Consider the following 16,265-nt stretch of genomic DNA (forward strand, 5'->3'; position numbering starts at 1 on the left):
CTTTTTCACCGAAATGGAGCACTCCTTACTGACACAATCTTTACTGGGCGATAAGAAGATCGAGATATCTATAGACAGTATTCAAAATATTGTAAGTGCTCCAAAAAATCTGTTATATTTAAAGATATAGGTAATATTAAGTCAATTTATAATTACAGATAAGAAAAGAAGACATAAGTGTGTCGTTCATAGTGGAACACAATGGTATAGTTCTGGGAGAAAGTAGCCCTGTATTTGTGAAGTCAACGTGTGACGATGATGCAGCCTTGCATGATATTGATTTCGCTGTTTATCTGACAATCATTAAGGATGACGAGAATAGTCTCAGTTCAATTGTGTCGACTCCAGTATTAAGTAAAAATTAGATTATAATAGAAATAATCGATATAATTGGACATCATAGAAAACAGAAAACTTCTCTCCTTTAGTAAAGGAAAATATTTCTTGGAAGAAACTTCATTTCTAAATTTCTTCGAAGAAATAATCTATAATATCAACTATTCATTAGATTAGACTATATGGAGTTTATTTGTAACTTAAAATTTACAGTAACAGCTACATATACCACAGAAGGCGACCAAGAAGAATGTTCTTCAACTACAAACAGCGAAGTGAAGAAAAGATCAATATACACAATCAACTCTAGTTCCGTTGCTGCACCAGAAATATTGGGAATTTGTAATCTTGACGTAATGCCAATCATATTAGGTATTTGGAACTTTATTTTAATTCATTTTTATTCCTATGCTAAGAATAATACTCCTTCTGACCTTATTAATTATAATTTCTTCTGTCTTCTATTACTTCTAACACATTCATCATTTTCTTTTTCAGGAGAACGATGCTTCACCGAAAAACTGATATTAGAAACACCAAATTTTTCCTATGATGGGACATTCATCTCATGGCAAAATCTTCCACAGTTGGCGATTACAGTTTCTCAAGATAGTACACCAATTTTTGAGACAGAAACGGATTTAAATTTTCTGAATATGACTATAGAGAGCGTGTACAATATCCCAGAAAATTTCACGGAAAATCTGGAGTACAAAGTTGGTAGCGTGATTTACATCAATTCTGAGGTATCTTCATTTAGATTATTTAGGGGTCACTTTACTTTCTGTAGTTGATCAATTTGGTCTTTGAGAGACTCCTGTCATGGTTTCTCAATTTTTGCCACTTTGTCTAATATCTGATATTTATCCTCAGATACCAGAGAACGTGATTTTCGAAAATGGAATGTGGACTAAATACCGAGACGTCGAGAGAACGAAACGCTGGAAGACTTTAACTAGCTTAAAGAATCGTGCTCGGTTGTCGAAGTTTAAACTGGACTGTGATTATATGGGAGTTAAAAATGAATTCAGGAAGCAGATTGATTTACCGGTATCTTTCAGATTCTTTATTTGATGGTATACATTTTTTTCTCGAATTAATATTGTTTCTTCTTTAGAAAAAAGTATGCGACGATGCCCCACGAATCGAATGGAACGCTGTGCACCGATGCGTTCTGTGGAAAATGGGAATAGAATCGATGCAAAATCATATTAGAAGGTAAAGGGAAACTATGTTAAAAGTTGCAGTGCTGAAGATGAAATTGCTCATTTGCTGCAATAGTGACATAACTCAGAAATCATAATTTTTTAAGAAATAAGGCAATAATTTTATTGCATGAAGAGTTCGATTTTTTTTATATTGATAATTCAAAAACAATTTTTTTTTTATTGTAGAAAATGAGTAAAATATTAATCTTAAGAATACTAGAAGGGGTTTCATTTTTATACAAAATTCTCTAAATAGTTAAGTTCTTGTTGCAATTATTTTTACATACTTCAGTAATTATTTGAAAGGTACAAGTACTGGCCTTTTCAATTTATGGTAACCGAGCAAGATCCTCAACAAAAATCCAAGGCCACGTCCGCCTCGAAGCCACAGCTGTATCAATGCTACGTCGATTTCTCGGAGCTCCTCTTCCCAGGAAGTAAATTGCTCTATTTTTCCATATTGAAAAGGTAAATCGATGGGGCTTTTCTGCTAAAATAACTATTATATACAGAGAAAAATTGTCGAGTCGTGGGACAGTTACACACATTCAACCCAAATGATATATCTGAGAAAGTTGGACTCGAGAAAAATATCTTCGAGTTGGACACGCGAGGCAAAGAATCGAAAGAAAGAGAAAAGAAGGGTGGGAGGTCATCAAAGGTAAAAATATGAAATAGAAAAATTAATTTACTTAGTGATTCTACATCATTATTCCAAAGAATGCTCAGTCTACACACTCTGAAGGGGAAGTGCAAGTTCCAACTGCAGGAGTGACTTCAAAAAACGAAGAACCTACTATCGTTGTGATCGAGATTGAGCTCTATGAGCCCCTGATCGCCTGCAAAATTCAAAGTGACTTCACTGGTTTGTGAGTTCCAATCAGAATCGATATTCATTCGGTTTTTATGAGTCAGTGCAGTATGCGCCAACTAAAAAATAAATGTTTAGAATTGTGTATAAACAAGAGGTAATCATCTGTTGCAGAATAGAGGACCTAATTCCTATAGTAGAAAAGAAAACACCTTACGTTTATTCTGGGGAAATGGCAGAGAAACAGTACACAAATTGTATTCAAAAGCTGGCTGAAGTTCTCACTGAAAGTTATCGTGTATGAAAGAAATTCAGTCATTTGTGTTTTATGAAACTTGAGAAGTATTAAAGAAGCTACATTTAAAAACACTAAATGCAGACTTAGATATTAAAATTAGCGAATTCCAACTTTTCAAGACAGGATTTCCAAGATGAGAATAAGAAGAATCCTGAGCCTTTTCTAATGGTCAATGATAGTAACAGCGAGGAAAAATTGTATGAAAAGTATTGTTTCGATACTAAATCGGTAAATGAAGAAAACATTATAATGTACAAAATAAATATTTTCTGAATCTTACTCCAAAACGAAAATGAAATATATTTCAGGATGAGTTGACCTGTTTCACGCAGTATCTCTATACAACTGGAGTATACTTGGCTTTACGTAGCACACTGAAAGCAAAAGTCACAATGCTGCTTGATCAAAAATTCAGAATGCCTCAAAACTTGGTTGATTCGAATAAGACTCAGGTATACCACTTAAAAAAGAAGTTAAGGTGAATTCAATGATATTTTTCTTATTATTTTACACCTAGAGTTTTATTGCATCAGTGTACACATACTTGGTCGAACAAATGCACGTAGCAATAAATAAAATCGTAGAAGGTCGATATGCCGAAGACCTACAACACACCGTGGACTCAGATAGGTTGCTCTTTTATGCTGAAGAAGCTTACGAGCTTGAAAATTTCGAGAAAGCAAGACACTACTACACTACAGTAAATAATTACTATTATTTTATTCCATCAAAGAATGCATAATAAAACTAATTTTGTAGGTAATAGCAGCCAATAAAGAAAATTCAGAAGTCTGGAGGAAGTACGCAGTCTTTTTAAAAAAAATCGGCGATGTTGAACGTGCTAGACAATGTTGCTTAGAAGCTATTGCGTTAGATAGAAAAAACGCAATTGCGTGAGTAGAACTTTTACTCTAATTCAACTCACGCATATGTTTTGTTAAAAATTAACACATACGTTTCAATCATTCCAGATTGTTGCTTTATGCAGCGATCTTATTCGAAGAAAAAAATTACAGAAATGCTGAAATTTTCTTCAGAGCTATTACTGACTTGCATCCACGATTTTTCGAGGGTTGGGTCATTTTGCACTTGTTTTATATTCGAACAGAATACTATCCAGGTAAATAATAAAATCTAGTAGTCAGTAAAATTGGCCAGTGATGGTTCAGACGTCGCTCTTCAATGTAATAAGTAGAAAGTAGTGAGCGTAAGTAGAAGTGGGCCTTGTTTGGACAGACACTGTCGGCCTATGCATCGATCAGAACTACTTACTCATATCAAATAACGTAATGGTCAAATTATTAATTGTTATTGACATTAAAGGAATAGATCTCACTCTCCGTATAGCAGAGAAATGTATAAAAGACAAGAGTCGAGAGATAATACTTTATGAACAGCCTCTTTGTTGGAGTATGGTTCACTGTTTGCCAGATAATGTGTACACAATGACAGCTACGTTTTTATTGAAACTACACCTCTGTGAGGTAAAACAATATTGAATATAAACTTTGAAGTGTAATATTCGTAAATGAATTCTTGTTTCTGCATACTTACCGCCTTTTACTTTTCAGCTTGCGGGGATCGCTTTAGCACAGGAAATGTTGAATTCAAATCGATCAATTCCTTTTCTGTATTACATGGCAGTAGATCATTATTTGACTGGCAGGTTCGAAGATGCTTTGTCTCACTTAGAGGAAGCCAAGTGCAATTATGGAATGGTTTGCATTATTACCTTAGATTCTAAAATATCCAATGTTGAATATAAAGTATAGTGGTACTTTGAAAACATAATCCTGTTTCACCGTCTAGGATTATTCTGTTAGTAGTCTGATGGGCCATTGTTACTTTAAATTGGGCGATAATGAGAAAGCAATAGAATGTTTCGAGTTCTCTCGCATGCTTTTTGACAGACCTATCGATTTACACTTAATAGAAATTAGGTAAAAACAGTAGCTATAAATGAAGTTCTTCTTGAATTTCTACTGCTATTAATTATAACAATTTCTTTCGATTAACATATGCAAATTCGATTTACAGACTAGGACATCATTATTATAACACTGGAAATTTTGAGCGCGCAAAAAAATTATTTCTGAATGTATGCAGTAGTTCTCCGACATCGGTAACATGGTTTGGAGCTGGTTTAAGTTGCTACGAAGTAAGGAAAGATTTTTTACATAAATTAAAAAACGTCAATTAATTCAAAGAAGTTACTGTAACTGTATTATTCTAGCTGGACGAGTATCAAGAAGCAGAAACATGTTTGTCGGAAGCAAACAGACTAGACAATTGCAATCCAGACATATGGGGATACTTATGTCTATTAAACATGACTCTGAGAAGATACGATGAGTTCTCTCAGTGTTACAGAGAAATGGTAAAAGTAAGTCATATTGTGGATCAGATTTAGATTGAATGGTTTCATTCTTCGAGAGATAAGTATCAAAGAAATAAACAACAATGCCTGTATTAACAACTTTTATTGTTTTTTTTTTTATTTTTTGTATCAGAATAATCTTCAAGATAGAAAACTGTGGCTGAAAATAATGACCATGATGGAGGCTTTGGATTACATATCACCAGTTCTTGTAACTGAAAGTGATGATCTTATCGAGGATCATGGCGAAGAGTCAGAGGAACAATTCGAAAACGGTAATGGCACCTAACTAAAAAACAAAATACGAAATCCGTAATAGACTCATAATGGCACGTAACTAACAAACATAAAGAAGATAAAATCATTTCAGAAAATAATCTTTTAACAATACAAAACTACAAAAATGTAACTTTTTATATACTTTAGCTTTCAAGTATACATTTTTACACCTTTGGAAACTTAATATGAAAATTTAAATACGGATTCGGATTATTCTGTCGAAAAAGCCTCCACAATTATCAATTATTTCACTACTTCGTGAGCTTTTAATTCCTAAGTTTACAAAAAAATTGAATTCGCTTAAAAATTACGCCGAATTTGTAACATATTATCATAGATTCTAAACTATCGCAGACCTGCTACTTCCTTTTTCAAATTATGAATTCCATTTTACTTCAATATGATTTGTGGTGGTGCAATTTTCATACTTCAGCCAATTGTTACCTCGTATCGTAAACAAAAAATATAACATAAAGCAAAGAGTTAACAAAAAGTATATAATTAAAAAAGAAAACGTGCAATAAATAACTTTTTAGTACAAATTTGCAAATAAATATAGTATATGTATATAGACTCTATATAGTAACGTAACATTGCTCCTCAACTAAGATCAAATAAATATTGCATATGGTTTAGATTGTTAGGATATTTAGAATATTAGTACACAACTGTTACTTTTAAGTCAACAGCTTTTGCAAATATCAACGTATCAATTTGTTTCTTTTCCCAAAGGTATTTCAAAGATATACATAGATATATCAATCTTTAATATACCACTAATTTCGCTATAGCCAATTATAAAAATATCATTCAAGTGTGATCTGAACAAATGTCAGTATTCTATTGTCGTGGAATTTCATATAAAATATCAGAAACAGACGAATCGTGGCATCGTCCTCTTTTCTTCCACGCACATAAAAGCTCTGTAGTGAATTCATTTTTAATGCGTTAATCCTTTGCAGTAATTTACAATAAAAAAGCAAAATCTCAAATGAGGATACCATTTTTTAAGGACAAATTAGGATATTACTCCTAATATATTTAAAGATGATTAATTAAAACCGCAAAGGATTTTTCAAGTAACCACAATGATTGTGCGCAATTACTATTACTAATCGACAATAATTTCGCAGGTGACGTTTTAAAAATATTTTTTGTAAATACCACGTAGATGATTTATAAAATTAGATATGATGTTTCAGAAATTTAATTATCCACGAATCGACAAGTTAAATTATATTTTGCCTCTTATAGAGCGATAACAAAACTCAAAAGCAACAATCTATTTTCTAATATTTAGAAATGAAATATAACGATATATTCATCGTTGTCATAAAATTTGTTCCTAATTATGTATATATATATATATATTTATATATTGAGATAACATTTGCAACAGAAGCGAGCATTAGTATGGATGTAACATCCATTCAATCCATTCAATATCAGACTGATTCAATCAGTACTGTTTTTTTATTGCAATATTTTGCAATTCCTGCTTGCTATCTTTTGCTTCTTCAGTATTTTCCTTATTCTCCTCTGTTAGACTTCCATCTTTATTTGTATGATTTTCCTGATTCATTTCATTGCAATTTGCAGTAGCTTCTAAAGCTTTATTGGATAATTCATTGCTTTCATTTGTTTTTTTTTTTGTTTGTAATCGATGCATCTTCCTTTACTGACTCATCTCTGCACATTGATTGATTCTTAAGGTAGTTGTTTCCGCACAATCGTATTAGGCTGTGATTACAGTGGATGCGCTTTCTGACGAAGTGATGTTCTGATGAATATGTCTGAACTTGTCTCTCTCGTGCGATAAATAGTTCGAACATATTCGTGAGAACATCAGTTCGTGAAAAAACGTACTGCAAATTGCAAGATATTCCTAAGAAATTTGATTTCAGCAACAACTACCTTAAGGGCATAGGATCTGATATGACAGAGAGGCAATGCTGTAGGCATTGGCGCAGTATATGAGTTCATATACTTCGTCAATGGTTACTACTTCTGGAACGAAGACTGTAACAGCAAATACGGCCCTGTCAATCGCGAAAAGTGACGTGACTACCCTAAGCCCTTAACTTCTATCACAGATTGCGTTTCAACCTCCAACGAAGACACATGCTCATTGGTTGTGGCTTGTGTACTTCGTTGTTCAGTTACTTCATCTTTGATATTATCACAGTCATCATTTTCGAGCTGTTCGCTAACTTGTTTCACTGATTGTTGATCATCTGTGCTCAAAGGAGCTTCTTCTAACTTATCAATATCGTCAGGAACGTTATTGCTTTCATTTGGCACAAGTTCCTCTTTAGAATCAATAGCAGTTGGAACCAATACCTCGGAAGACTTATCACTACTTCCTTGCAAATCTTGCTTCGCATCATTTGCAAGTTCCTGTGTACACTCACTTTTGTCGAGACTGCTTTTATCTGTCTCTTCTTTGGTAGTAGATTCTGAATTTTCTGGACCTGATAGGGAAGTCAAAGAAGTTTCTTCTTTTTTTAGTCGTGTTTCATTAGTAATCTCACTTGTATTAACTTCCTTTTTCTCAGTATTACATGATTCTGCTTGATCAGATGGATCAAGTTCAGATATTTCATTATTTTCTATTACATTATTCTCAACTTTTGCTGAATCTGTGTTTGAGCACTCCTCAGTTTCAGATTTTTCAGAGGGATTCATACTTGAAGTCTCGTCCACAGCATTAGACATTTCTGCTTGATTCGATGGAATAGGTTCAGATATTGCATTATTCTCAACTTTTGTTGTATCTGGATTTGAGAACTCCGGAGTTTCATGTTTTTCAGAGGAATCCACAATTATATCCTCATTCTCAGCATTAAGCATTTCTGCTTGATTCGATGGAAGAGGTTCAGATATTGCATTATCCTCAACTTCTGTTGAATCTGTGTTCGTATTCTCCCGAGTTTCATGCTTTTCAGAGGTATCCATACTTGAATCCTCATTCGCTGCTTTCACATTTCCTCTCATAGGCTTTGGAGACTTATTTGAATGAAATTTTTGAGAATCCCTTGTACCATAAGATCTAAACTCATTTTCATGATGTTTGTGAGAATACACATCACTATCTTCTTTCTTTGTCTCTTTCCTCTGATGGTATGGATATTTTGGATCACCTTCCTTCTTCTTTTGCAAGTGAGACCTCTTCACATTAGGAGATTTTTGATTATTATAATAGGTTCCCTTCGATTTATCCTCAAATGATTTTTGACGATGGAAGGGTTCTCCCTCGGACATAATTGCTTCAGCATCTGAATGGCTATATGTAACGCGAGTTCTTTGCCGTGGCCCGACTCTTCCTGTTCCGGCTATGCTCGGTGAGTTCACTGAAATATGCAAATTGTTCAAATTAAAACGGTAAATATATTGATAGTTAATGATTAAGACAGAAATACCTTTAACACTCATCATTGGACCTTTTGTTACATTAGCCTGATTTACTGTAACTTTAATACTTTTATCAGTTGCAACAACAGTCCTTTCCTCAGAAGATGGAGATAAAGGAGTTTTTGTTGGCATTACTGCATTATTTCTGTGTTGATCATATGTATTGTGAGACCGGTTATCATAATTACCATAAAAATTCTTTGATGTGCCACGGTGAGGACGACTTCCACCTCGACTATGATTTACATGTTCATTATCTGTTAACGAAATATACTTTAGTATTCCAACTTTTAAAATAGCAAAACCGCCTAATAACATTTGAACATACTGTTAGCATAATATCTTCTGTCTGAATCTTTGTAATCTTTCTTTATGAAATTTCCTAATATGGGCCTTGAAGAATTCTGTGCATCATCTATAATGTGAATCTGTAATGTGAAGTTTTTTATTATCTATTATACTGAGACAGGAATCTGTACGTGTTAAAAAGTATTTTCATACTTTATCGTTATCCCATTCACGACGCCAATTGCCTTCTGCAGTTCTTTGCCTGCTAATACGATCCTCATCGATACGATTTCGTTCTGCTCTCCAAGCATCATATCCTGGTTGAGATTCATCTTTGTAATTCACTTTATGTATTTTATTATTCTGTATAAAATTAAAAGTTTTACATTTCAAACAATCATTTAAATCCAGAAATATGTGACTAGTGTATACCTTCATCGTAATTTCTCTATCATTAGTTTTCTTCCTGAAGCTGCCTCTTGTTACTTTATTGTGTGTCCTATTTCCAGCACTTTCTTTTGCGTATTCCACACTTGGTTCTTCTCTCTCAGAATCTGCCAGGAAATTATATTTTGGGTCTGGTGGTGGACCTTCTCCCTGCAAAAATGTATAATTTTTTAATTTACAAGAACGAAATAGGTAGATAGATCCAATGCATATAAATTTGAGAATTAAAAATCAATGCATATAAATTTGAGAATTACTATAAAATCTATCATACTTGAGCAAATGACTCTCTAAACTTTTTCCCTTCAACAGGATGAGGGTGAGACACATGTTCATGTTTCTCTTTGGTTGGTTTCTGCTTGACTTTAGGTGGATTTGAGAACTCTGGCGGTTCTTTCCTCTCTGGCCAATCCGATGATGGCACCATTTGTACCAAAGCATTTAATTTAGCTGCATTTTTTTTATCTTCTTCCACTTCCTGAGAATAAAAATGATTAATGACATAAGTTTAGTAAGTAATTCATATTTATACAAAACAAGGTAAAGATTTGCTATTGCTATAAAATTATATAAGTTGCTATTGCAAGAAACATTTAAAAAGTCTATACCTCATATCTTCTTCTAATTTCTTCGTTCTGTTGCCTAATTTTATTGATTTTTGCTTCAAGTGCGCTAGATGCCATCTGCAATATGTAAACAATAAATAAATAATTCATAAAAAAAAAAGAAATAGATTGCTAAAAAAGCAATTCACAAATTTTGCTTATACTACCATAGTTTTTTTTTATAAAAACACTCAAATTTTAAAATAACTCTAAAATTTGTTCTTTACTTCAATATCCACTATGAAAATATGCGCTCACTTTGAAAAAAGAAAAGCTTTTGTTCCATAAGAAGTAAATGATTCGGCATAGAATTCATTAAAAATTAAATAAAAATCGAACAAAACGAGAATATTACGAATTTAATAGATCAATTGCGATAAGTGGAACGTCTTAAATATTGAAACAGATATTTGTGTCACGTTTCAATGCTCCATTTCATACGGAGTTTCACTTCCGATTATTCTTAGAATAAATAATACAACTAATCGTGCATAATTTATTCTATTCTATAAGAAGGGAAATTCGATAGAAAATCGTGTCTACCTTATACAAACAAAAGATACCATTAAAAACGAACAAAATATCAAATGGGAACAAGACTAATCAACAGCACAATTTGCCGCACATCGCATTGAAACGAAAGCCTACATTGACTTCAATATGAGTATATTAATATCAAATGTAAAATGTAATTCTACATCCGGTCCCCAAAGCGTGCTATTTACAAAAATTACAATTCTTTTTCTACATGATTCGGTATTTTCATATATGGATACAGATATACATATGTCTATTGGTTTATGTAAATGAATAAGTTAATCGAAAAATGTTTATCCTTCGACTGGTTTTCGATTACCGACACGATCAACGTGTGTAATAACGAATATAGGTTAGACTAGGATATTCGAACTTTTGCCTTTCTCAAGAATGCAGCTATTTCTGGGAGCGAATTATTCGATATCTAGAATACATATAATGAGCATATCGTGGAATAAAATGAGACGTACAATTGCTAGTAGAAAACGGACGCTGTCAGGAAGGAGAAGTTAGAACATCACGATTGGACGTTATGATGTTTCAGTGAAAAATTAGCCACATATGTCACGGTATCAAACACTACCCTTATTTTTCTTAAGAAAGACACATTAGGACAACACGACACTCACGACAGTCACCGATGTTCCCTCTCGGTGCGGATAAGAAAAATTACCGTGTAACAGTGGCTTTCATTGACTTCGTTTACACATACTTTGCTTTCAGAAAGATAGCTCAGGGATGTATCAATTCCCCATTAGACCCCAAGCTTATTTGGTCATTTAATATTTGAATTTACTTATAAGGTAAGAAACCCAGTTAATATTACTCTAAGTTATTTTTGGTGAAATAACAAATAGACCTTGCGAAATCCTAAAACTGTAACTTTTACCTGGGAGAAAAAATAGTACTCATTTTTGTCAGAAATTGTTAAAAAATACTTCCTTTGTTGCTACCTGGTATCCAAGGAAATTTTCAAAATTTTTAGAAATAATTAATAGTGGCACACTAAAGAAAAGCTACAGTTATTTCAAAAGAAGAACTTGTTTTTTTGACAACTAAAAAACTAGGAATCATATAAGAAAAATAGAATTTTATGGAAGACCTGTATGCAAAATTTCAAGTCGATCAATCGAATGTAGCTGAAGTTACCAGGCCCATCGTATTGAAAATTATAGTTTCGAAAAAAGCGCGTTTCATTCGAAATTCTGTAACTTCTCTGGTTCCTATAAAACCAGTGCTCGGGCAACGTAGAAAATTGGTACACTCCTAGCTGTGTTCAATTATTAGTTTAAGTAGATTGGTTAATGAGCACCACTGGCGTAGATCCGTCATGCGCAAAGGCACGAGAAATCTCGTCTTGGCGTTCTGCAATGATTAGGAATCCGACAGAGTGTGCATACCGATGCATAATCACCGTTCAGTCGCGAAACATGGAACGACTATGAAAACACGAGATTCCGAATTGTCTTCCCACTTTGATACGTCTTGTCATTTCAAGTGGCACATAGATCACGGAATGTAACCTCTGACGTAGCCCTCGGTAAACATCAAAGAGACAGATACAGCAGGTGGCTTGAAAGGTCGAGTGTTCACTGAAAATATACATGTCTTTTAGATAACGTCGAAGGAATCGCCGTGCAAAGCGTTCACGGAGCTTCTTTGGAAATGAAAATAGCGAAATCCACTGTTGTGCTCTTAGTTTTTGTTCTTATGTTATCAATATTCGTAGCCAATGTTGCCGACTTGATCAATGTTGATACTCACGTGTTAGACGACGGTTACACGGCTAGAGTAGAATGGTCACGACCAAAGCTTTACGATATTGGAACCTCATTTGACCATTTGATCTGGTTTGTACAGGTTCGTATTGTCAGGGATCAAATTATCCACTGGGATAACATATCGTAGAATCAATGATTCAGTTTTCAAACTGTTGATATTATTTATCAAACGGTTTTAGATATCCGACATTCACATAAGTATATTCAGAGATCCATTTAGGATTACAGAATTAAGGGAATTTTGTAACGTTACTGTGGATGCAATTAAACCTCCTGTTGTGCTAGCTTCCGGTAAGCTTTATTTCTTTTATGTTATTTGTAATCCAAATGCATTTGTTACGAGTTATTGTTCATTCAACAGGTGATCTCACAGATGCAAAAGCCAAAGACAAAATGGGATCAAAACAAATATTAGAAGAATGGCAATATTATAAGCAAGTATTAGATGACACTGAGGTCAGTAAGAGAACCTTATGGTTGGATGTGAGAGGCAATCATGGTATGAATCATATTTAATGAAATTGAGTTCTATATTTTTTAGACTTAAGCTTCATGAATCACATTTTAAATGTTTTTAGATAACTTTAATGTGGTCAGTCTTGAATCAAAAAACAATTATTATTCCAATTATTCAATTCAAGGCAAAATGCACCCAAGGTCTTACATGTATACCATAAATATTGGCTCTGAACTATACACATTTATTGCAGTAGATGCTTGTTTAAAACCTGGTCCAAGAAGGCCATTTAATTTTATTGGAGTATTAGATGAACAGGAAATGAATAGTATTTATAAATTAATAAGTAAGTCTCAGGAAAATAATGCTGATTTTATCATTTGGTTTGGTCATTACCCTACATCATGCATATTATCTCAGACCAATCCAGGTATCAGAAATGTCATAGGTAAATAATAGATATTAATTACTGTTAAATAGTACAATGCTTAAATAAGACTGTAATTATATCAAATCACATTTTCAGGCCAGTATAAGGAAAGTATGGTATATCTTTGTGGACATTATCATATGCTTGGTGGTGCAGTACCAAACATGTACACGCTACAACAAGCAGGATTTCTTGAACTGGAATTAGCAGATTGGAAAGACAACAGAATGTAAAGTATTCACATCTATTATAATGCTCATAATACTGTCTAATACAGTAACAAGTTAATTATGTACACTAAGTGTTTCTCTTATCATGAAAATGAATTAAAAGAAAATGATTATGTTAAGGTGATCTTTAAAAATATTAGTGTACATTGTTTTCCTTAACATTTCATTATAACTTCAATTGTTCATAACAAGTGGAATACTTCATATACCTCTGTACTTTAATAATGAATGTAATAAAAATTACATGTGCATTTCCAGGTATCGTATAGCAGCAATAGATCATGGTCAGTTTTCTTTTATTGACGTGAAGCATAAAGAATGGCCTGTGATATTGATTACCAATCCGAAAGATGCTTTATACATGATGCCTAGGAAGGAAAGTCTGTTGTCTGTTATTAAGTCTACTCATATTAGGTAAATCCTTTTTTCATTTAAATATATGTTTTTCAGTGAAAGTATTAACTAATTATCACCGTAATTTTATCGTTCACTGTTTTTCATGATCACGTATTGTATAATTTCTTAGAGTGCTGGCATTTTCGACAGCGCCCATAAAAACTGTTGAAGCCCAATTGGACAATGATGCTTGGTTCGAATGTGATCATATTAAAGGTCCTCTTTACACCTCAAGCTGGAATTCGACGAAATATAGAGAAGGAATACACACTATTCGAGTTCAGTCAAATTTACTTTTCATTTTATATCTAATTTTACATTTTACCTAACCATAACTAAGCTTTAGAAAAACATTTCAATTTTTACTTCATATTATTAGTAATACAGAAAATTATTTTCAGGTACGAGTTGTAGATACAGATGGCAGAGAGGCAACAGTACTTCAACCGTTTGCTCTTGACGGAACTCGTTTATCGTTTAAAATACTGGCTAGACTAATTCTGATGTCTAATGTTAGCACTATTGTAAGTAAAACAATGTTTAAATACAGTATTTAAACATAGATCTATGTAACCATAATGATGTTTCATTCATCCAGTTTCAGTTCCTATTTTGGACAATATTGATCCTGTTAGTGGTTCCATTATCTCTGCTACGCCTTTTTCATATGTTGTGTGAGAGTAAGTAAAATATTGAAACTAAAGCTTGTAAAAACTACAAATTTCCAAATTTGTAATGAAATATATCTTCCATCAGGAAAACGAATGCATCGACCAAGATTCCGAATAAAATTTTTTCATTCTTGGCTTAGAAAGTTGTGGATATTATCCGCTGTTGATCGACTGTATTACCCATTGGTATTATATGCAATATATTTAACTTGTGGTAAGTAATCTGTTGCAAGTCAAAAATCATAGTTTTATCTTCGAAATTAAAATGATTTTTATTAACTGCATACTCTTAAAGGTCCATGGGCTATTGGAGAAGTAATAGATAATCATACAGGCATAATTTTTGCTTGGGGAATGTTTGTTGGAAATTATTATCTACCTGGTGCCTTCACCTATGTTTATGGTTTTCTCCAATTATTTTCGTTCCATTTACCACTTATATTAATCTTAGCTCATAGAGTAGATAAACGGTAAGTTGTAGTCGTATTTTTATATACTACCAAATAAGTGATAAGAAAAGAAATGTAACTGTAAATAATTTTGTAGATTACAGAATATTAACAAGCCTCACGAGAAGTTATTCAAAATTTCTTTACTCTGGGAACATTTACCGATAACATTATTGATCATAATGCAAACCTGTATGACATATTTCTTCTGGTTAGCGTATGGAACATTGGCAACTGCTTTGTGTCCTTTACGCACTTGGAGTATTTTCTTAGCATTTATGTTGTGGCATCAAGTACACTCAATGCCACAGTCATGCTTAAGGTATGTAATGAATAACAACTCCAAACTTTAAGAGCTTCAGTCTTGTTTTATGATAATCTTGATCTTTTTATTTTTAAGGCCAGCGGCAACGATATGGTCCTCGCATGCTTAATTTAAATAAAACAGGATGATTTAGTAGAAAAGTGTAGAAAATTATTAAAATTTATTTATCGTAGTCAAAGAATTTTCATTTGTCTACGTAAATACTTCTGAATCAATGAAATATAAAAATATAGTAAGTGAGTTAATAGAAAATTTTAATAGTTTATACTTATTAAATGTGGTGCAATTCATTCATTATGTGTCAAACTTAACTTCGATCAATTTTATGATTCTGTGTGAAAGCTAATTTCAAAATAATATTGCGTTTCTTTTACTTCCATATTGTCAAAAAAGAATATTAACAACTTAAGTAAAATTGTTATTTGTAATTACACGATACTAATTTTATAATTTAATCAGTTTCTTTGGAGAATGTTATAAGAGAATTTACTAATTAATGGAGTGGAGATTATTTATATTTGTTGTATAATTATTAACATTTATTGGTTAATTTTAGTAATCCATACATACATGATTGCATTAATTGATTATTTGCTTTTATAGAAATAATTTATCGATTCAAGCTGTAATTTTAATACTTCCAGCTTTACATAATATTGTAAGATGTACTATGTGAGATAGTGTTATTGAGAAAGTAAGAGAAAGACTAATAACGTGAAATTGCGTATTTCTATATTTTATAATATCATTGTGTATTGTTTAACACTTAATTGGTAACTTTCATCGTGGAACAAAGTAATTGAAAAATCAACATATAAGATTTTATATAAAACGTAAGTTAAAATATTTTTTTTTACTGATAGTTATCAAAATTATATTATGTAACTGTTAAAATTCCAAAAATTTGAGTTTCTTACTATTTAATTTAA

General features: G+C 32.6%; 3 protein-coding genes across 7 annotated transcripts; 2 read left to right on the plus strand and 1 right to left on the minus strand.

Annotated features, from left to right (window-relative positions):
* The first annotated feature begins 13 nt into the window (after positions 1 to 13).
* On the plus strand, positions 14 to 5,319 carry LOC143177361 (cilia- and flagella-associated protein 70). Its single transcript, XM_076375235.1, has 20 exons — positions 14 to 91; positions 159 to 354; positions 550 to 708; positions 835 to 1,082; positions 1,210 to 1,386; positions 1,454 to 1,554; positions 1,851 to 1,981; positions 2,057 to 2,205; positions 2,265 to 2,413; positions 2,530 to 2,653; positions 2,962 to 3,105; positions 3,171 to 3,353; positions 3,413 to 3,546; positions 3,625 to 3,773; positions 3,977 to 4,137; positions 4,225 to 4,371; positions 4,463 to 4,593; positions 4,691 to 4,811; positions 4,887 to 5,035; positions 5,157 to 5,319. Exons 1-20 carry the CDS (start codon positions 14 to 16, stop codon positions 5,317 to 5,319), a joined length of 2,994 nt encoding a protein of 997 aa, XP_076231350.1.
* A 1,661-nt stretch (positions 5,320 to 6,980) lies between these two features.
* Positions 6,981 to 11,259, minus strand: LOC143177068 (uncharacterized). 4 transcript variants are annotated; one of them, XM_076374839.1, is made up of 8 exons: positions 11,227 to 11,259; positions 10,064 to 10,138; positions 9,730 to 9,933; positions 9,441 to 9,605; positions 9,222 to 9,371; positions 9,049 to 9,148; positions 8,729 to 8,977; positions 6,981 to 8,659 (listed from the first exon to the last, which is right to left on the minus strand). In XM_076374839.1, exons 2-8 carry the CDS (start codon positions 10,136 to 10,138, stop codon positions 7,374 to 7,376), a joined length of 2,229 nt encoding a protein of 742 aa, XP_076230954.1. In that variant the 5' UTR covers positions 11,227 to 11,259; the 3' UTR covers positions 6,981 to 7,373. The 4 variants fall into 4 exon arrangements, with proteins under 4 accessions (XP_076230954.1, XP_076230956.1, XP_076230955.1 ...); XM_076374841.1 differs by lacking the exon at positions 11,227 to 11,259 and adding an exon at positions 11,068 to 11,220 and having other exon boundaries at positions 8,909 to 8,977; XM_076374840.1 differs by lacking the exon at positions 11,227 to 11,259 and adding an exon at positions 11,068 to 11,220 and having other exon boundaries at positions 6,981 to 8,641.
* Positions 11,260 to 11,954: 695 nt separating this feature from the next.
* On the plus strand, positions 11,955 to 15,759 carry LOC143177404 (transmembrane protein 62). Of its 2 annotated transcripts, XM_076375282.1 has the most exons (14): positions 11,955 to 12,137; positions 12,213 to 12,457; positions 12,558 to 12,669; positions 12,740 to 12,877; positions 12,957 to 13,283; positions 13,362 to 13,494; positions 13,754 to 13,909; positions 14,022 to 14,169; positions 14,293 to 14,415; positions 14,490 to 14,571; positions 14,648 to 14,776; positions 14,858 to 15,032; positions 15,109 to 15,333; positions 15,412 to 15,758. In XM_076375282.1, the coding sequence occupies exons 2-14, from the start codon at positions 12,263 to 12,265 to the stop codon at positions 15,443 to 15,445; spliced, it is 1,977 nt and encodes a 658-aa protein (XP_076231397.1). In that variant the 5' UTR covers positions 11,955 to 12,137; positions 12,213 to 12,262; the 3' UTR covers positions 15,446 to 15,758. The 2 variants fall into 2 exon arrangements, with proteins under 2 accessions (XP_076231397.1, XP_076231398.1); XM_076375283.1 differs by lacking the exon at positions 11,955 to 12,137 and having other exon boundaries at positions 12,218 to 12,457; positions 15,412 to 15,759.
* Positions 15,760 to 16,265: the final 506 nt, after the last annotated feature.

This window comes from Calliopsis andreniformis, chromosome 3, assembly GCF_051401765.1.
Source record: "Calliopsis andreniformis isolate RMS-2024a chromosome 3, iyCalAndr_principal, whole genome shotgun sequence".
In the NCBI taxonomy this organism is placed as follows: Eukaryota; Metazoa; Arthropoda; class Insecta; order Hymenoptera; family Andrenidae; genus Calliopsis; species Calliopsis andreniformis.